The sequence below is a fragment of the Macrosteles quadrilineatus genome, unplaced genomic scaffold (genome assembly GCF_028750875.1).
Source record: "Macrosteles quadrilineatus isolate MER2022 unplaced genomic scaffold, UCM_ALF_1.0 Scaffold_1__1_contigs__length_201487025, whole genome shotgun sequence".
In the NCBI taxonomy this organism is placed as follows: Eukaryota; Metazoa; Arthropoda; class Insecta; order Hemiptera; family Cicadellidae; genus Macrosteles; species Macrosteles quadrilineatus.
The window spans coordinates 49,915,311-49,937,284 of NW_026542594.1; the positions used below are offsets into that span (position 1 = coordinate 49,915,311).

Sequence of the window (21,974 nt, forward strand, 5' to 3'; positions counted from 1 at the left end):
CCAAATGTTCTCAAACCGTGTCCTCTTCCATTGCAAACGCAAAGCACAAGTATAACTGCTATAAGCATTTTATACTTCTACGCCAACCCCATGCGAAGTACGGGTATTCTGCTAGTATTGTATAAAATAAATTGTGAAAACTAATTGTAAATTACTTTACAATGAAAGTAAGTGGCATACATAATGTAGTTCCAATGTGATTTTCTTGATAAAATATTTTAAAAACTTAGTACAGGATTAATGACTACGAAGTGAATACACGTATCTCTTTAATCTCAAACATTTAGATAATTCATTTTATCTGTAATTATTGTATATTTCTTTGGTTCTTGTAGCACATACTTCATCAACAATAATGATAGTTCTACTTTGTAAAAACAGTGGTAAACCACTTATGCAACAATAAACACATTTTATGCGTAGCTAATATAAATTACATATAAAAATACATAAACATCATGTTGAGCTTGAGACATCACTATTAAACACTTTGTTTTTTTATAGACAGTATCGAACCGGTTTGATTGACAATGTCTATTCAGGTCATTCCTCAGGGTGGTCCCATGCTCGGGCTCAGGCGGTCATGGGACCAGCCAGTGCTCTCTTCCACACACTCTCGTGCCTGTAATCAGAGTTCACACTAGCAGAATATTTTATTGAGCACATATAATTAATTGATTGTTTTATTTATAAAATATCCCGTGACTGAATCATATATCATGTATTACTTGTTTCCCCCAATCCCAGAGGATTGGGATTGTATTTTAACCCAGAGGGTCCCATATTGTCAATTTTTTCACCAATAATCTGTCATTTTGATTACATAATTGGCTTAAATTTAGCAGTATAGAGTTTGTCAAATAACGAACGTGGTTGGATATGGGGTATACCTGTTGCCAATGAACAGGATTTTATTTAGTGGCCGCGCGTAGACCCCGTCCTTGTCCGCTTTACACTACAGATCAAATCTATGCACAAGTGAGGATCTCGTACCGGACACAACGTTAGTAAACGTTGAAAGTTCGAAGACATATTCGTGTGTCATTTAATTCAAAGACACATTATTTTCATACACTGAGCGTGACGTTATTTTGAAATACTAACCATTAAACTGTATTCGGTCAGCAGAAATGAACTCATTGAGTGACCCAGACAACACTACAATGACCCAGTCATGAATGTTTTAATGTGTATTGACCAGTGGTGTATTCGGTTTTGTTCTGTGTTATTCCCTCTTCTACGTGATTCGAACATCTACTTAGATAACTTCGTACTTAACAAACCACTACTTCATACTCGGCAGTCGTATTTAGCAAATCTTAGTAGCCTACGATCGAAAATAGTCAGTTCTTCAATCAAGCTTTCTCAGAAAATGTCTCTTCTGAGTTTATTAACTTTAAACATTTATAGGTTTAAGTTTTAACGAACTTACCATTTAGGGAATGGGTTATTACCGCAGGTCTCATGGTAAGACCTGAACCCGGGATCGATTTCAGGTGTGCACCTAATGGTTAGTGAAAAAATCGCAAAACAACTGTATATTTCAAAATCCTATGTTATTCTAATGGAGAAAAGGTAAACTGTTTTAGTCTGCTTGTTTATGAACATTCTTTGGTCAAATTTGGAAAATTTTAAAACTATTAACATTCCAATGTAAAAACACTGTATTACCTTCCCTGTAGCAAAAAACCTAAGTACAGTATGTACTTGTTAACTAGTGATATTTTTAATAGGGAATAACTAAGAAATTTATAGTAGATAGAGTAAATCAAATCAGGCAACATGGAATTTTGCTAGTCTGCAGGCTTAATAAGGCGGGGGGTAAGGGGGGGGGGGTATTACATTAATTAGTATTGTATTATTTTTTTTATTTTGCATTCCTATAAGAGATATTTAATTTCAAATTTTAATAATCTGAGAATATAGAACAATGATATTTTGAAATAAAATTACTCTAAATTCCTATCTAAGAGTTGACTGTTTTTAATTATTCATCCCTTAATAACGCAAACTAATACATCATCAAGTTGTACATCGTTATGAGCTATATTAAACCTTTAAACATTTCACCCCTTATTTTAGCCAACAGTGGGTAAATTGACAATTCCACACGATCGATCAACGATAGAGATGGCACGACCTTGACTTGTACATTCCTAACACAAATACATCGCACCGTCAATATATCAGCCCTCGCCATAGTGACCCCTTTGTCCTTCCAAAATCCAACATATTTTTAAGGATTAGTCGAAAACTTATTATTTTTACGTTTATATCGATTGTGCTAACCAAAAACATAGTGATGTTTCATTACACCACCGGCAACTAAATTTGGCCCATGGTACATATGGTACATAACTTAATGAAAAAACACTGAATACTAATGATTAATATTCTTATCGTACCTATGTTAAGAGACAGCTTTAGGTTTATATTACTAAACAATTATTTTAATCTACTTTTGTACTTAACATGATAATCCTATACATTTTGAACAGGAATATTTTCATCTGAAACTTTAAGGATACTGAACCTTTATGTTAAAGAGTAATATGATATAAAATATATTATGCCTTTATTCGTTTAGTTATTGTTTGATACCTCGCAGTCCAGCGTTGTCTGTTAAGCGGTTCAGGTGGCCCTAATGCTGCGGGCCAGTAGCGGTGATCAGGAGTTGTTGATAACCGGCGTCGTACTGAGGGTTCCCTCGCTGTTGCGGCCAGAGTCCATCCCCAGGCGAGTCATGACGTCACCACGTCGGTGATCTGGAGGAGACTCGCAGTTACGTCGCAAGTGGCGGTTGCTCAGTCTCAGGTATCCCCGCAACCGCTCCTTGGTCGACCTATGCAAAACACAAAATAATAAACCAGGAATATGTTTTATTGAAGAATGTAGACACCTACGGCCGTTCTTAAAAAATATATACTCGTTGAAAAATACGGAACTACATAACCATATTCTACATACAAAAATAAATCGAAAACGTTCAGTATATATTTTTTTCTCGAACATAGCTGAAATATTACGATTAAGTTGTAAAATGGGGTAGAATAAGGTTAAGAAAGTCAGGTTTGCCCCATTTTACAATTAAAAACCATAATATTTCAGCTATTTCTTACTCGATCTATTTGAACTTGATATCGTTGGATAGGGAAATAAAATTTCTAAATAAAAGTGTTCCTGGCATTTTTCATAAATTCAGCAATTATTTTGTAATTTAAGTTTAAAAATTTAAAGTGGCCGCCATTTTGAAAATAAAAGAAGGGGAAAATATTTTTTTTTGTATTCGGACATTTATCCTGTAAATCCCAATAGCAATTTTTTACTTGATACATTAACGAAAATATAAATTGTTAAGTAATACCCCCGCCGCAGCAAACCTGCAGACTAAGCGAATTTCCATTTGCCTGATTGGATTTAGACTAAAATGTCTCCTTAAAAATATCACTTTTATTCCCTATTTAAATAGAATCAGTTTAACACATACTTAGGTTTGCTGCAACAGGGAGGGTAAAAGTGTTTTTTATGTAAAATGTTAATAGTTAGTAAGAAATAAAAACATTTTCCAAATTTGGGCAAAATATGTTAATAAACAAGCACACTACAACGGTTTACTTATTCTCCATAAGAATAACATGGGAATTTTAAATTAACAATTTTTTGGAATTTTCTCCGTAACCATTAGGCGCATTATAACGCTTCAATATACTAAATTATTTGTTTTTTTAAGCTCTACAAAATAGTTTGGAAAGAAATTTCAAAATTTTATGTTTTTTGTGTCAAAAATAGGAAAAACCCATTTTTACCCCATAAAAGCCCCCATAAACCCCTGTTCCCATGGTCCGATCATGCTGGTTCGCGAACTCGTTCGAATAAACGTAGGTTTACACGTTTGTAGCAAATTTCATCAAAATCGGATCATTTTTGCTCGAGTTATCGCGCTAACGGACACATATATATATATATAAATATATATATATATAAATATATATATATAAATATATATATATAAATATATATATATAAATATATATATATATATATATATATATATATATATATATATATAAATATATATATATATATATATATATTTATATATGAATTTGAACGGATGGTGTTTTTGGCCTCTAGGGACCTCAAAACGAAAAAAAAATCGGTCCCGGGTCCAGGTCTTACCATGAGTACTACGGTAATAGCTTATTCCCTATATGGGAAATTCGCTAAAAATAAATGGCGGATGGCGGCTAAACGAAGTTGTATTCAAAAAATTTACTGAACATTTTCGATTTATTTTTGTACGTCGAATATGGTTATGTATAGCCAGTTCCGGATTTTGACACCCTGTATAACCTGTTATAATCTTTTATAATCTATAACTGTAGTAAAGTAGAAGAAGGATTTAGTTATATTAGTGTAAGACAGACAATAGACGAACTTTGCCCTCTAGTGATAAGAAGCCAACCCCACTCTAGACGAGGAGACGGACGGCAGTTCGAGTATAGTTCAAGGTTAGTAAAGACGACACTACCTGTTCTGGTCACTAGCCCTAATAAGTAGTTTTCTAATAGTCGAGTGCGATATCATATTTAATCGTAATAGTAGCGCGATTATAATAGTGGCGACGAGGTTTGCAAAGAACTTGCGTGTTTTCGGTTTCAGTGAAAATCGAGGTACTTTATTATTTTCGGATTTTCATGTTTGATAAAAGTGTGCATGAAAATTAGTGGCGTGTGCCGTGGTGTAACCGTTCCAAAGTAACTGTTATTCAAAGTCGTGCTTCTTCCTACTCCTGATATTTTATTTTTCCGCTCCATTCCAACAACCGTTCTGCAAGTTATTACCATAGCTCATTGCGAATACCCGTTCCGAAGTGATGTGTAGGTCGGCTGCAACTGGAACGGAACGAGTTTAAATTGTGGGAACTGCAACTTGGAATTGGAACTTGGAACGAACGTTCGTGTTCATGGTGGAAGTGGAAGGGGAGCGTGCCGGTTGAACTTTGAGGAAAACGGAAAACGACTTGTTTCATCGTGAAAGGAAAAAACGTGGTTTCACGAACTTGAATGTTTTATTTCGGTGGTAATAGACTATGTAACTTTAGAAAAGTTGGTTTCATATTAATATTTCGATATGGCTAAGCAGCTCATCGGGAAAGTTAGTGAATTTAACGAAGAAGTGGAGACGTTCGAGAATTACTCCGAGAGACTGAACAACTTCTTCAAGATCAACAGCATCAAGGATGAGGATAAGTTGGCTTATTTCATTTCTATTATGGGCCCTGGCCTATATACGACACTAAAAGACCTACTTCATCCCACAAAGGTTAGCGAAAGTGACTATAAGAATGCAATCATAGTCTAGGGGACCATTACAAGCCTAGAATCAACGTAGCCTACGAACGGTTTTTGTTCAATAAAAGGGCACAAAAGGAAGGAGAGTCTATCACAGACTATGCAATTAAGCTTAAGAAACAAGCTGCCTCTTGTAAATTCGATAATTTTTTAGATGAAGCCCTTAGAGACAGGTTTTTATGTGGCCTAAGATCAGCTACTATACAGAGTAAATTGTTGGCCGAGGGGGACAACCTAACGTTTCCTAAGGCACTAGAGCTAGCATTAGTGATTGAAAATGCTGACAGTAATGTAAAATCTTTGCATCCTGAGAGACATTCAGGTGAAATAGGTTATGTTAGGCCTTCTGGTAGTGTAAATAAAGGTGCATGGCAAAAACACAAACCATTCAAATCCAAGTTAGAAAATAAAGTTGGGGAGGAAAATAAAGGTTATTACAAACAGAAATGTTACCGTTGTGGTAAACTACATGATGTAAATACTTGTCCGTATGTTGATTTTACTTGTTTTTCTTGTCAGAGAAAAGGGCACCTATCGAACATGTGTAGGTCAAATAGGAAAGACCTAAATGGATCTAAACCTCCTTATAAGAAATATAACAGACCCACGGGTCGTGTCAATGTTTGTGAATCCGACAGTGAAGATGAAAATCATGTTGGGAAAGTAGGCCTAAACTATGACGATGACTTAGATTACATAATATAGCATACGCTAATGGTAGCCCTTGTTCTTAGTATTGTGACTACTCTGATCATCAACAACACACCAATTGAGATGGTTGTTGACACGGGGGCGGTAGTGCCGGTAATGCCCGATAATGTTTATTTCAAAAATTTCCATAAAGTCGAATCACAACTTGAGAAATGTGATGTAAAACTTAAAACCTACACAGGTGAGAGTATTAATGTACTTGGAAAGTTCCAGACACATGTTAAATCTGGGAAAGACGAACGCCTGGATCTGCCAGTCGTGGTCGTCGAAGGCATGGGAAATCGACAGCCAACGCTTCTGGGACGCAATTGGTTATCCAAACTGCAACTGGACTGGAACAGTATCGGACGCAACCGTGATCTGGGTGATGGTGAAGCTTACCTGCTGAACGGTAAGACTGCTCCAATTTATGATGTTGTAAATAGTTTAAAGAAGAGTTATGCATCTGTGTTTGATAATTCTATTGGAGAGATAAAAGATATGACTGTGGAGTTGGTGCTCAAAGAAAACGCCACTCCGATTTTCTGCAAAGCGCGAAACGTTCCTTACGCCTTGCGTAACGCTGTCGAGGCTGAGTTAAACGATCTAGAGAAAAATGGGATAATTTATCCTGTTACCCAGACAGAATGGTGTTCTCCTATTGTTGTGGTTCGCAAACCAAATGGAAATGTACGGTTATGCGGAGATTTTAAATCTACCCTTAACCCCTGGCTTAGAACGGACCGTTATCCGTTGCCAAATCCTGATGACATTTTTGCCAAAATTTCAGGTTCCAAATTATTTTCAAAGTTGGACTTGACTGCAGCTTACAGTCAACTGAAGGTGGGGGAAAACTCCCAAGAATTACTGACTATCAACACCCACAAGGGATTGTTTAGGTACGCACGCCTGCCCTATGGGATTACTAGCGCAGGGGCGTTGTTTCAGGCAACCATGGATAAAATTTTAAGTAGTTTAAATGGCACTGTGTGCTACCTTGATGACATTTTGATATATAGCAAAACTTTTCAGGATATGAAAGTAAGAGTAGAGGAAGTCCTAAAACGCCTAAATTTTTATGGGGTTAAGGTTAACACATCAAAAAGTGAATTTTTTCAGAAGAGTCTGATTTTCCTAGGCTATCGCATAGACGATCAGGGTATTCACCAAACAGAGGAGCTTACTAAAGCTATTACTAATGCTCCACGTCCAGAAAATGTCACTCAATTGAGGTCGTTCCTAGGGTTAGTGAATTTCTATGGAAAATGTCTTCCAAACCTTTCAACTTTGCTCCACCCCTTGTACAAGCTTTTAGAAACCAATGCTAAATGGGTCTGGGACAAACCATGTGAAGAGGCCTTTTTAAAATGTAAAACTCTCCTGTTGAAAGATGACGTCCTAATGCCTTTTAACCCAGAGTTAGATATTGTAGTGACTACAGACAGTTTCAGCTACGGGGTTGGGTGTGTTCTAGCCCATTCCCTACCTGATGGCACCGAAAGACCAATCGCCTTCTCATCAAGGAGTTTGTCAAAAAGCGAGGTGAAGTACAGCCAAATAGAGAAAGAGGCATTAGCAATTGTGTACGGTGTAAAAAAGTTTCACAATTTTCTGTATGGAAGGAGATTTGTTCTAGTGACCGACCATAGACCACTCATATTTTTGTTTGGTTCGGCAAAAGGAATCCCAACGCTTGCTGACGCCAGGATTCAAAGGTGGGCGCTGACTCTTGCAGCGTATGACTACGAAATTAGATACCGTAAGGGCACGGATATATCCAACGCAGATGCGTTGTCTAGGCTTCCTTGTGAACTTCCCGAAGTAGAGGGCGAAATATCATTCTTCTCATCCACATCCGAACTTCCAATCACCTCCAAGGAGATAGCAACAGCTACTAAATTTGATCCGATACTTTCAAAGGTTCTGGATTTCACATCAAATGGTTGGCCTCATTATGTTTCAGATGAGAACTTGAAACCGTATTTCTCTAAAAGTTCACAACTGTCCGTTGAGCAAGGATGTTTGTTGTGGGGATGTAGGGTTGTCATACCACCACCTCATCGGAAGGAAATTTTGATTTTGCTTCACTCTGAACATCCAGGCGAGTCGCGCATGAAGGTGCTAGCTAGAAGTTTTGTATTTTGGCCCGGAATGGACGCCGACATTGAAAGTGTGGTCAAAGACTGTGGCGTCTGTCAGAAGACACGTAATTGCGCCCAACTTGCCCCGTTACAACCTTGGGCTTGGCCAAAACACAGTTGGCAGAGACTTCACTTAGATTTTGCCTCTTTTGAGGGTAAAGAGTTTTTGATAGTGGTGGATGGTTTTTCTAAGTGGCTAGAGGTTTTCCATATGCCAACAACAACGTCACGACAGACGATTGAGAAACTAAGGAGCTGTTTTGCAACATTTGGCCTACCGGCTACTGTAGTTACAGACGGGGGACCACAATTCACCTCACAGGAGTTTAAAGAGTTCTTACACTCAAACGGAGTTCATCATGTCTTATCTCCCCCATACCACCCAGCTTCAAATGGTCTTGCTGAGAGGGCAGTGCAGACTGTAAAAAACACCTTCCTACGGCAGATGTTGCACGACACCAAACATAATCAAGCTCTTTCACTTCAACATCGGATTGATTCATTTCTATTCACTTATAGAAACACTCCACACTCAATAACAAACCTGGCACCTTCAGAAATCATCTTCAAATTTAAACCCAGAACTCATCTAAATTTATTGAAACCTCATCTGGCTGAACAAATGTTATCAAAACAGGAAGGGATGGTGAGAAGTGCCAACATCCACAGAGGAAATTGTCGAGCATTTTCTGTCAATGACAGAGTTTACGTCAAAACCGTACGTAATGAAAAGGTAAAGTGGCAACCGGGTATTGTAATCAAAATAAGGAGCCCAGTTACATACATTGTCAAGGTAGATGGATTTACAAGATTTGTCCATGTTGACCATTTGCGTGCTGATCTCTCAGTGGAAGAAGAGGAGGATGATGTGCTGTTACAATTCCCAAGAGAACTTTACAAATCGCCCAAGGATAACCCTTCCAACATCGGCCAGCAAAATTCACCTGCAAAATCAAGCTCACCTCCCAAGACCCGACAATCACCTGAAGTCAGAGAAAATCTTCAAGGAAGCCCAATCATCCGTCGCTCTAACCTTGTCATTAGAGCGCCTCGGAAACTAGACCTCTAAATGTGACAAGAGGACTCCTCCATGTTTTTTGTAAATATTTTGTGTAAGAAGAATTTTTATTTGGTTGGGAGGAGTGTAGTAAAGTAGAAGAAGGATTTAGTTATATTAGTGTAAGACAGACAATAGACGAACTTTGCCCTCTAGTGATAAGAAGCCAACCCCACTCTAGACGAGGAGACGGACGGCAGTTCGAGTATAGACCCAGGTTAGTAAAGACGACACTACCTGTTCTGGTCACTAGCCCTAATAAGTAGTTTTCTAATAGTCGAGTGCGATATCATATTTAATCGTAATAGTAGCGCGATTATAATAATAACCTTATAACCTTTTCATCCATAAGGGAGCAGATGTGTGATATTTACTTTTCAAATAGTAATAATTTGAATGAACCAGTCGCAAAATGTGCTACAGCCAAAATTATCTTCCTAACTTGAGGTTATTTACGTGATTTAAAAGATACTGCAGTAAAAAAAAAATTGTTCTTTCAGTTAGGTTTTGTTGCACAATTAATGTAAACGTGAGTTTATTAGTCTTTACAGGAACATACTTTGTCGGAGGTGCAATTCGACTAGGTTCATTTGTGTTCTCAACCTGGATGGAACTTAAACTTGGGAATGAAATTTCTAGCTCTATTTATTCAAGTTGTATTTCCAAATTCTAAGAATGTAGGATGGAACGAATATCGAAATTTGGCGTTTACTAGTGGCATAAATTTCCTAATGCTATCTAGAACAACAGTAACAACACTTACTTAGTCATTCGCCAATAGATGAACAGGAGCGGAGTTGTGCAGGTTGGGAGGAAGGCCACCCACACGAACGTCACGTACGTCAGGTCAAAGTGGCCGGTGTTCTCGTACGTCTCCGCCACGGCCATCTTTGCTAATCTGCAACAAAAGGAGGATCAGAGAGTTAAATATGGTGATGAACAATACACGAAAAACAACTGCATACGATAACACTGGTATCCAGGTGGTAACACTGGTGGTCCTCAGGCTCACTTTCTTTTCTAACATTTACCATAACTTCACCATACTCTGTAGTTTAAACTCTAGAGTGGTGTGTTAAGTTAAGAGGAAGGTTATCCATGACGTAGGTTTTCCAAACTAATAACAGTGTTCGTCTAGAGACCTCCATCTTTGTTTTTTTTCTTTTCGTTTTTTTTCATGAAGCATGTTTTGCCATGCTCTAGCTAAGGTATGACAAATACAGTGTCGTGCTAAGGTGTGACCAAATTTGTCCATGACATTAATAATGTAAAAGTTATCGGTGTTTTTATTTTTATCTCCAACCTTGCTTTCGTGATTAAGACGTTGCACAGCTGAGTATTTCTTTAGCAACTTTTCTAGGTAATACCTAGATATTGCACCTTACGGCAATTTTGTGCCAAGTCGTTTTTAGACGGGGCCACCTTCACAGAGGCGCTGTGTCAAGTCTCGATCTGCATTACCATTTAAGTTCGGGTGAGTTCGGTAATGTTCGCGTGCTCGGAATTAACTTGCCTGTACGCAACGCGCTCGCCGACCCGTCGGTCATCGTATCTCTAGTTTGAAAGCACACAGCTGTCATTAATGTACCATAACTTTATCTTTTTACAAAAATGGCAGTTATCAACTTCAAAATTAAAGTGACCACGTAACAAAGAGCTAAACGATACTAAAGGGTTACTAATATAAACACAAATTAATAAAAATCTTCAAAAATTGCAGTCACAGTGATATAATAACTAATAACCTTACAATGTTATACTAGTTTCTCTGCATTGAATTTTAACGTACATTTAGAGAACCCTTAACAATTTATAAATGTATAATTCTTACAAGTTTTAATAACTAGGTGGCGTTCGCGGAGGCATCCACAAAATTGAGCGGAGTAATCAAGGGTTCATATTATATTGTTTTTGTCATACTGAAGCAAAAACAGTAGATTTTAATGCATGCGTTGCGGGTCTAAAGTAGCATTTTTAATATTTAGGGAGTAAAAATAGTTTTTAGCCTCTATGGAGTAAAAACCAGCTGTTGTCAACTCACTTGTAGATTTCGATTGCAAACGATTCAACGATTGCATGTATCGAAAATATGTATCGATTCGTGCTTCGTAATCATTTTAACATACAGTCTACAGTCTCTTCCCGTAGCTTTTAGCATTGCAGTTACATTAATCCCCATTCCCAAACTCAACACTGCTCACCTTTACTACTTCTTCACCACTCCCTACGTCGTGGACTTGTTTCCCTCTCTTCCCATAGCATTTTAGAATTGCAAATACATAAATGTAATTGCCAAAGACAGTTCCCACACTCTGCACTGCTAGCCTTACTACTTCTTCACTATTTACTACGTCATAGACCTGTTTCCTTCCTTTCTCATAGCATTTAAGTATTAGAGATTCATTTATCTAACTGCCCAAACGGTTCCCCCACACTGCACTGCCAGCCTTTACTACTTCCTTCACCACTTCCCACGTCGTGGGGCCTGTTTCCTTCCCTTCTCATAGCATTTTAGTATTGAAGATACATTAATCTAACTGCCACAGACGGATCTCACACTATGCTGATGCTCATACTTTATTACTTCCTAAGCCACTTCCTACGTCGTTGACCTGTATTCATCATTTTCCATAGCATTTTAGTATTTTAGATACGTTATTCTAATTGCAACAAACATTCCCACACTCCGTACTGCTAGCCTTTACTACTTCTTTCACCATTTCCTATGTAGTAGGCATGCTTCCTTCCCTTCTCATAGCATTTCAACATTGCAGATACATTAAAACTGCTACAAACGGTTTCCAGTTCCCACACTCCACACTGCTCACCTTACTACTTCTTTCACCTCTTTCTACGTCGCAGACCTGTTTCCCTCTCTTCCCATAGCATTTCAAGATTGTAGATACCTAAATATAATCGTCATAAACAGAACCCACACTCCGAACAACTCGCCTTTACTACTTCGTACATCGCGGACCTGTTTCCCTCCCTTTCCGTAGCAGTTTAGGGTTGCAGATACCTTAATCTAATCGTCATAAACAGTTCCCACACTCCGGACAGCTCGCCTTGACTACTTCCTTCACCACTTCCTACGTCGCGGACCTGTTTTCCTCCCTTCCCATAGCATTTTAGGATTGCAGATACCTTAATCTAATCGCCACAAACAGTTCCCACACTCCGGACAGCTCGCCTTGACTACTTCCTTCACCACTTCCTACGTCACGGACCTGTTTCCTCCCTTCCCATGGCATTTTAGGATTGCAGATACCTTAATCTAATGGTCACAAACAGTTCCCACAGTCCGGACTGCTCGCCTTTACTACTTCCTTCACCACTTCCTACGTCGCGGACCTGTTTCCCTCCCTTCCCATAGCATTTTAGGATTGCAGATACCTTAATCTAATCGTCATAAACAGTTTCCTCACTCCAGACTGCTCGCCTTTTACTACTTCCTTCACCACTTCCTGTCGCGGACCTGTTTTCCTCCCATCCCATAGAATTTTAGGAATGCAGATACAGTACCTTAATGTAATCGTCATAAACAATTTCCACACTCCAGACAGCTCGCCTTGACTACTTCCTTCACCACTTCCTACGTCGCGGACCTGTTTTCCTCCCTTCCCATTTAATTTTAGGAATGCAGATACCTTAATCTAATCATCATAAACAGTTTCCATGCTCCAGACTGCTCATTTTTACTACTTCCCCACTTCATACGTCACGGACCTCAAGCTAGTGTCGGCATTTGATTATATTGATCCATACCTTTTCTGTTCTAATATCTGTGGAATAATGCTATCAGCTATTTCTTTATCTACTGCATTCAAAAGTCAACAGCTGATCATAGGTCTTTGTCTATGTGTCAAATACTGCTTCCATAAGGATTACATTGAAACTTTGAGACCCAGTGGGGCGGATTCCTGAGAGACTTTTTAACGCCATATAGATGTTGGCACTCACCAATATGGTCTTTATCACCATGCAAAATTTGAAAACGATTGATTCAGCCGTCTAGGAGGAGTTTGCGTATTACGAAATGCATAAGAGTCGACGTATAAGAGCTTCGCTCGCTCCGCTCAATTAGTGACTGTTTGTAAGTTCGTCGACTTTTCTCACTTTTCTGTTTTTGGAATTTTCGTACACAAAGTTTGCTTCCGGATTTCTAGACTCACGCAATATCTTGCTACTAACTCACGATGAGGAATGTATGGTTAGTCAACTATTACCTAACCATTCACTTGACCTTTTTAAACATAGTTTGTAGGAAGAACATTTATCTACACAGATCGGCATTTGATTTCAAACTACGTATTATCTCGTCACATTATTGGTGTTTTTTTTTTAAGTGCCGTTTGCAACTGAGCTTTGAAGAAAATGTAGAACATAAGATATAAAATATAGATTTTAGATTCGGATCGTTGTATATAATTATTATAATTGTATATATTATAATTATATAATGGATTATTTGCGTAGCATAATCTTTGGTAATACTGATGGGGAACTATAATATGTTTCGCAGTTTCAAATCAAAACCTTTACTCCTCTTATAAAAAAAATATTCCACAACTTTTAAGAAAATTTTGATGTGGTTTTATATAACCACCTCTCTTAAGGTTAATGCCACGAGAAGTAGTGATGCATATGTGTGTACAACAACACCATAGAAGGATGGTCAGTGTAGTTGGTTTAACGCATAACCTGGGGAGCTTGTCCCAATTATTTATAGACTGCATTTATCTTTGAGGAAAGGTTGCTGCCTGAAAGGAGACTTCTATGAACATTTTTGCCTCCTTTCCTTTTATATGGTCCTTTTTCTGCCAGCTTTGACATCTTGACGTAGCCTATAAAGTATCGTAACCATATCTACTTAAATATATCATAAATTAGTTAAAGTTAAGTTGAAGTCACCCCCCTCCATCTAGCTACAATCCAATGAAAACATACTCATAGTCTTCCTTATTTATATAGAACTATAATTATTTTTCATAAACATATCAATCGTTGTTTAGTAATATCTATTTGTGTATTAAGAGCTTGGCAATGTGATAATTTCCATGCAGCTTAACAATGAGCATAATAATGAGCTTACCTAAGAACCATGAGAGGGCAAAGGCAGATGCCAAACACCGTCACCATCGTGATAAGATATTGTTGGACTTTCTTCTCCTTTTTAATATCCAACTCGTTTTCGTATAGGTCAAAGTTAGCAGTCGGGGACCTGTACCTAAAGTGAGCTTGTCCCTGGCTGAAAGTTACACAACATTTGTTTTAAATATACGATATATTTATTTTCCAATGAATTCGTTAAAATCTAGCAATCTCCCGGTTATTTTACATTATATTCCTTTTCTGTCAATAATGATAACGACAAATTTATCGAAGTGATCCTTCTGCTTAACATTAAATTAAAATAAAACTAAATTATGTCAAAAAGTATGTTTATGTTGACAATGGGATACTATTGACTACTAATATTAAATTGTTATAAACCTAGTTGTTCAAATTAATATAAATTACATCCATCCATGACAAACTGCTATTATTAAAGTGAGACGATAATATGACTATGTACATTATTATTTAGTAAATCAATAATCATTTAGTTGAGACTTACCTGCAGGGCTAAGTCAAATTGGTGTGAGACTAGCAATATAGATGATTATTACTGAGCTATACCTGTACCTGACACTCCTTGGGCTGCCGTTGGAGTTGGTCCGGGACCGAGCCTCGTACATAATCACTGCCAGTGGACCCTCTTTTACTTCAATTTCACGTGACATCCGCACGTAGAGGTATGCGATAGTCGTCAGTGGTAGCACGTACCTATACAATAAATAATGTTTTTATTACACTTTTACGTAAGTTGTCATCATTGCTACAATTAAAATGATGTTACATATAAAAGTGTGTATTTATTAACCCTACAGCTAGAGCATAACTATTTAATTTAAAACAAAATTGCGTATGGTTGATATACAGTGAATAGTTATTTAGTTTAAAGTCTCTAATTCACATCTAATTGAAACAAAATTAGGATCCTGCCACATTATTTAAAACCGTTTGATAAATTGACCTTTCAAATCGTTGTAAGCTGTGTATTTGTCATTGTTTCATTTCACAAAAAACTAATAAACATTATTTATCATAATACTTACATGGCAAAGAAGAGCCCCCGTACATACTCTTGCATATCGTCGGCCAGGTTGACCGCGCAGATACCCACACCCTCCAGATACTCCTTCCCAAATGTCTGCAATTTTTTGAACCCATTTAGCCTACGTCTGTATGTAGTTAATTGTATGATAAATGAACCAACTTCGTAGTCTAGTGTTTAATGTCATAAAATACGATTTATTAAATTAAGTGTTATAAATAGTTAATATAGCGTATCCATAGCCTGGTTCGTTTTGGTGTCCACCATGACTCTAATGTATTTACATTATTTTTTGTGCAGACTAAGTCCCAACTCTGTTACTTAGGAAAATTTAACAATATGTTTGATAAGAGAATCGTACTGACCCCGAGGTCGACGTAGGTGGTGTATATAGGATAAGGCAGCACGATACACAGGGCCATCAGCCAGGAGCCTGTAGCCATGACGAAGGCGGGTATCCTGGCCTTGGTGGGGTCCTGCAGGTAGCGAAACCTGTCGAAGGCGATCAGAAGATAGGTGAGCATCGAGACATGCATTGGTATGTCCTGGAACACGCAAACCATTACAAGGGGCTTGCGGGTTTTTGGATCTATTTTACAGTTTACCAGCTATTTTCAACGTTAAAGTCGTGAAAATACTAATAATAAGCTCATGAAGAGATAGGACACTGTCCACTCTTCCCTATCACGAATCATTGACGTTATGGTTCCAGATCAGTTAATTTCTAATGAAAACCCCCAAAATAAGAGTAGAATGCAATAAAGTAAACGTTGAAGGTGAAATCTGTGTGTGGAAGTGAAATTTGTGTAACAGAAATTGAATTTAACTTGATTTAATTTAGCTGGCATACGAAGCTTTCTATTAGAAGCGTTTACTTTTCTGCTAAAATGGAATGCCACTAACGTAAATACTGACAAAGGACTTTATTGAATGGATTGGCTACATCGTGTTGTGTTGGTACCTAAGCAATTAATACCCCACCATGAGCAATTAAAAGCCACCAATTTATTTAAAAGCCTGACATTACAGCGAACGAATCAATCTCTTGAGTTTTTTCCAACAACAGTAAAGCAGCCCGAATAAAATAATTCTCTCCCACCGTTAAATTGTGTCATTTAGGTCAAACTTTAATGTTCCAGAGGTAGATGAGTGAAGATTGCGCATAGAATAACTATATGTTAGCTTTGTCACTGATATAGATCATCTACTTTACTTCGACAATAACCTTAAATGGACCATTCTTCACGTACAGATGGGCTCCGCAGATTATCATCAGATACGTTTAGCGTCTTTGAAAAATGTAATACATTACAAGTCGACCGCGTTGGTAAAGATGCCATTCATGAAAAAGTTAAAGATTGGTAAAGATTCATCAAGATGAAGAAGAGATCACGCATCAATGAATGCAACTTCCATTAACCCTCAACGTTCTCCTTTACTTCGCAAGAAAACTAGAATAGATTTTCCATAATAACAAACTCTGGGTTACCAACTGGTCAACTATCATTTGCGTTGAATATAGCGGCAACACCTTTGGAAGTTGGTCAACTGTAACGTCTTTTAATTCGTCATGAAAATTTGATAATTGTTTATTGAATAAGTTAGCTTAATGGTTAAAATAGATGATTAAAAATAGTGTTTAATTTTTAAACGAGTGGACTGTATTTGTTTTGTTTACAGAAAATAAATATCACTCTCACTATATACTGTTGGTTCTTCTTGAATCTTGGATAATACAAAAATGTTATATACCTGGTAATTTTCTTGAATTTAATTGTAATTTTCATAGTAACACTTTCTTTTTTGTTAAAATAATTTACTAGCATGCTTTTTCTTTCAGTTCATTCTGGCTTTTCTATTCTTTATCACAGTCACAATTTTTTTTTTTTAATTTAATTGTTGAACATTTATTTTTTAGTTAGTTAAACTGCACTAGCGTCTAGATACTCAGAGCAACGAGTCGGTTCACCGGAGCAACAGTCGTGGTGGGGAGCGGGGAGGAACGATGACGTCATTACTTAATTCAAACCTTCACCGTGGGTAGCGCTCTTAGCAGTTAGCTGTCAAGCAAGCTGTATGCTGTTTGCTAGCTAGCCCTGTAGCGAGTCATCCGAATGTGGTAAACCAAATGAAAATGGCAAATAAATTTTTAGCGATTGGTTGGAATAAACGTTAAACTGAAAAGATTAAAGTTGTTCGAAGAATGATTGTTGATGTTATCTTATGATAAGGAATCGTAATTATAGAAATAACAACATATTATAGCTGTAGAATAAAGTTATTGGCAGGCTATTTTTGAATAATTATACTAGCGTCTAAATTCTCAAATTTATCTTACGATTAACATATTTTTAGTAATTGAAGTTATTATTAACTCATGATAAACCCTTCATAGAAATTTTTGAAAAATGGGCATCTGCAAATTTTCAAAAATAATTTTTTTTTTTATTTTTATTATTTCAAAAAACCGTTACTTGTAGCATATCAAAGTAAAGCTAATTTCATAACAAGTAAGAAAATTCAACCGGAGAAGGGATAAATGCATTGGTATAGGATACACAGAGGATTAAAAAAATATAGATTTTTTCCAAAAAAAACTGCCGTCATTTTGAAATGGAAAAAGATAACTAATTTCTGTTTTCGCCAAAATTTTTGTATATCAAATGCTTTTAAAATTATGTATAAAATGGCATATGTTTACATTTGAAAATTCCGAGATTCGAACTAGTGACCCTTAGTTTTTGGCACACCCTGTATTGGGAAAAAGTTAAAAATCTATATATATAATACGTGAAGCCGTTTTTTGTTAACGCAACTCCTCCCTTATTTGTGAACCAATTTCAACGTTTGAGGTGTCAAAAGATTCGTCTCAATATGTAGTTTTGGAATAAGGTTTTAGAGTTTTAAAATTCCTGCTCTTAAGGGCATGAGACCCTCTCAAAGGTCAGGTTTTCCCCATAAGGAATACATAGAACAAATTTAAAAACAAAATACCCCCGCCGCAGCAAACCTGCAGACTAAGCGAATTTCCATTTGCCTGATTGGATTTACACTAAAATGTCTCCTTAAAAATATCACATTTATCCCTATTTAAATAGAATCAGTTTAACACATACTTAGGTTTGCTGCAACAGGGAGGGTAAAAGTGTTTTTTATGTAAAATGTTAATTGTTAGTAAGAAATAAAAACATGTTCCAAATTTGGGAAAAATATGTTAATAAACAAGCAAACTACAACAGTTTACTTGTTCTCCATAAGAATAACATGGGAATTTTAAATTTGCAATTTTTTGGAATTTTCTCCGTAACCATTAGGCGCATTATAACGCTTCAATATACTAAATTATTTGTTTTTCTAAGCTCTACAAAATAGTTTAGAAAGAAATTGCAAAATTATATGTTTTTTGGGTCAAAAATGGGAAAAACCCATTTTTACCCCATAAAACCCCCCATAAACCCCCGTTCCCATGGTCCGATCATGCTGGTTCGCGAACTCGTTCGAATAAACGTAGGTTTACACGTTTGTACCAAATTTAATCAAAATCGGATCATTTTTGCTCGAGTTATCGCGCTAACGGACACATATATATATATAAATATATATATATATATATATGAATTTGAACGGATGGTGTTTTTGGCCTCTAGGGACCTCAAAACGAAAAAAAAATCGGTCCCGGGTCCAGGTCTTACCATGAGTACTACGGTAATAGCTTATTCCCTATATGGGAAACTAGCTGTACCCGCGGGCTTTGCCCCGTTTTACTTCATAAGTGAGCTCGTTCGCATGGCTCAATCACGTCCTGGTTGAAGTTTGTTCACTACGCTCACTCACCTTTAGGTTGGAGCTCGTTCGCTACGCTAACTCGCCTCCGAGTTGAAGTTCGTTCGCTACGCTCACTCACCTTTTGGTTGCAAATTAGCTGTTGTCATAAATTTAAAAAAGAATAATAGTGCTGAACCCTGTTGGTAATCCTTGTAACTTTAATGCTATTGCACATCATAGAACAGAACCAACTTGTTTAATTGAAACAGCTGTTAAGATACATTAATTCCATTTAAATATGAGTACTCATAAGGTTAACATGGGAAACTCCAGAGCCACTGGGGCGGGGCCCGAGAGCCCGATCAGAATAAAAACCACTTAGTTTTCCTATTTAATGCCTAAAGAATCAGTGTACCAAATTTCAGCCTCCTAGGTAAATGGGAAGTGGGAGAATTAGTGATGAGTGAGTGAGTGAGTGAGTCAGTGAGGGCTTTGCCTTTTATATATATAGATTCGCTAAAAACAGCTGTTTATAAAAATCAACTCATTAGCTTTTTGGGAGTAAATATTGATGTTTGTATATTCAGTAGGTTAAGACCAAGTTACACAGTTAATCAGTTTTGTTGGAAAAACTGAAAATGCCTCAAGTTCAAAGAAGAAATATTGAACACGGGAGGAGGACACAATTAATAATAAGATATTTTGTGCGTATGAGGAGAGTAGAAAAAGAGAGACCTGGTCCAACAGATACCCATCCAGATACATATTCACTTGGTAAGATGAATAATATTTGCCAGTTCTGCTATGCAACTTACTTTGGAAGTGGAAAAATATACGAAGCTCATAGTGTTGTCACGGTGGGAAAGTAAACTTGCCTAATGTAAGATCAAATGAATGCATGCAAGAAATGTTTACTTCAGACACTGACAGATTGAGATATTTCAAAACATTTAGTAGAAACTATAATAATTCCTTGACTATAATAAGTATAAGTGAAGTAGTAAGATTATACCAAATCTTGGCTACCTTATGTTTTTATCGTAAACTTTTGTATTACACTCTCTTCTTCAATTGGGAAAAACGTAAATGGATTGTTTACTACTATGTTATGTTGCCAGTTCCTTGGACAAACTTATACAAAGTTTTTTGAGTGAATTCACCAACACAATCCAGACATTTCAAGTAAAAAATAAGAAGTTTCAAAAACTCATTTGCTATTGAAAGTTTTAGTGGAAATATTAGACCATACATAAGTGAAGGAATTAGTGGTTATGTATTGAACGATCGAGTAGTTACGGTCAAGTTTATTTTTATGATTCAGGAAAGGCAAATAATATACGCTGTTCAAAAGGAGAAAATTAAAATTGCTATCCAAATATTATAGCTACAAGAGTTATCCAACCTATTTCGACAAATGTATACATACTTTCAAAACTTTGGGACAGGAATTAAGAGAAACTGCACTGAACAACGTGAGAACGTTCTGATGCGGGGCACTGACAGACAACACGTTAAAATACGTTCACTAACTTTCAATGGTGTTGCTGCCTTAGCCTATTCAAAGCAGATTATAGCTGTCCAGTTGGTAACCCAGAGTTTGTGGGTAAAAAAATTGAGCACATGAAATTGTTGATATCACCCCACTTTTCAGGTTACTCTACGGAGAAAATTCATTTGATCAGGGGGATGTCTCAAATCAAAGAAATAAAATGACCATACTTAAATTACTTAACACGGTTATCAGTAAGGTAACAGTGTTCTTCAATTCTCAATGCTGGAAAAGCTTTGTTGCAACATGTTAACTTGAGTTGAGGCAGATCGTTTAGCATTCATTAGAATTTATCAGTTAAAACTGAGAGCAGAAACAATGTAGATGAACCTTGACGACGCCAATAGATATTTAAAATTAGTTTCTAACAAGTTTTCAAACAACTCTAAGATGTAACTAAAGTTACTCGAATTTAAGCATAATGTTTTCCTCGGCGTTATGTTTCATACTATGCGGCTCATTGAGCCGCACGGGTTCTCTAGTATTTTTACGTTATTCCTTGGGGTCGATTTAGCAGGAAATAATATTATTTCATCTTTGTACGTTAAGCCGTTTTTCCGTAATCAATTTGAGACACCTCTCGTGAGACACCCTGTATATATATATATATATGTAGATAGATATATGGATAGATGTTTCATACAAAATGATAGGTATTTTTGCATAAGCATTAATAGTTGCTAATTAATTATTTGATATTGATTTTCGTGAAACAGTTAATGCAAATATTATTTAGTGGCCATTCGAGAAAGGAAAAACGTGGGATATTGATACATTGAAACAATATTTTTATGTTGTAATTTTACTAATATTATAAATGTAAAAGTTTGTGTGTATGTTTGTTTGTTTGTTTGAAGTTCGATCACGCATTAACTACTAGACGGATTGGGCTGAAATTTGGCATGATAATAGCTCACATTCCCGATATACTGTATAGGCATATTCTTATCTCAACAGTCCTTTCGGGCTCCGCCCCAGTGGCTCTTACTTCCCCATATTAACCTTATGAGTATTATTAATATTTAAAGGGAAATAAAGAATTTAGTCTGCTGTTTCAACTAAAAAAATTGGTTCTATGATATGGAAAAGCATTAAAAAGTTATAAGATTTACCAACAGGGTGCAGCACTATATTTTTTTGCATTTATGAAAACAGCTAATTTGACAAAATTTGAAAGCAGCAAAAAAAACTGTGATACGCAATGAGAACTAACTGTCAAAGTAGGTTTGTTTATAGTTATGTTTATGTTTTTAAGTTCATG

General features: G+C 36.7%; 1 protein-coding gene across 2 annotated transcripts in view; it reads right to left on the bottom strand.

The window, feature by feature from the left end:
• Positions 1 to 322: 322 nt before the first annotated feature.
• Positions 323 to 21,974, bottom strand: part of LOC128982994 (prolactin-releasing peptide receptor-like) — a 29,755-nt gene continuing 8,103 nt past the window's right edge. The window contains exons 2-8 of one of the 2 annotated variants that reach the window (XR_008489773.1): positions 15,765 to 15,944; positions 15,401 to 15,495; positions 14,928 to 15,068; positions 14,335 to 14,490; positions 10,006 to 10,140; positions 2,602 to 2,842; positions 323 to 622 (exon numbers count right to left, since the gene is read on the bottom strand). Coding sequence is in view for 1 of the 2 variants with exons in the window: in XM_054402109.1 (XP_054258084.1) it covers positions 2,668 to 2,842; positions 10,006 to 10,140; positions 14,335 to 14,490; positions 14,928 to 15,068; positions 15,401 to 15,495; positions 15,765 to 15,944 (882 nt within the window). In the remaining variant the exon portion in view is untranslated. Of the gene's footprint in view, positions 623 to 2,525; positions 2,843 to 10,005; positions 10,141 to 14,334; positions 14,491 to 14,927; positions 15,069 to 15,400; positions 15,496 to 15,764; positions 15,945 to 21,974 lie in introns of those variants that run through there. The other variant, XM_054402109.1, reaches the window with a different exon arrangement.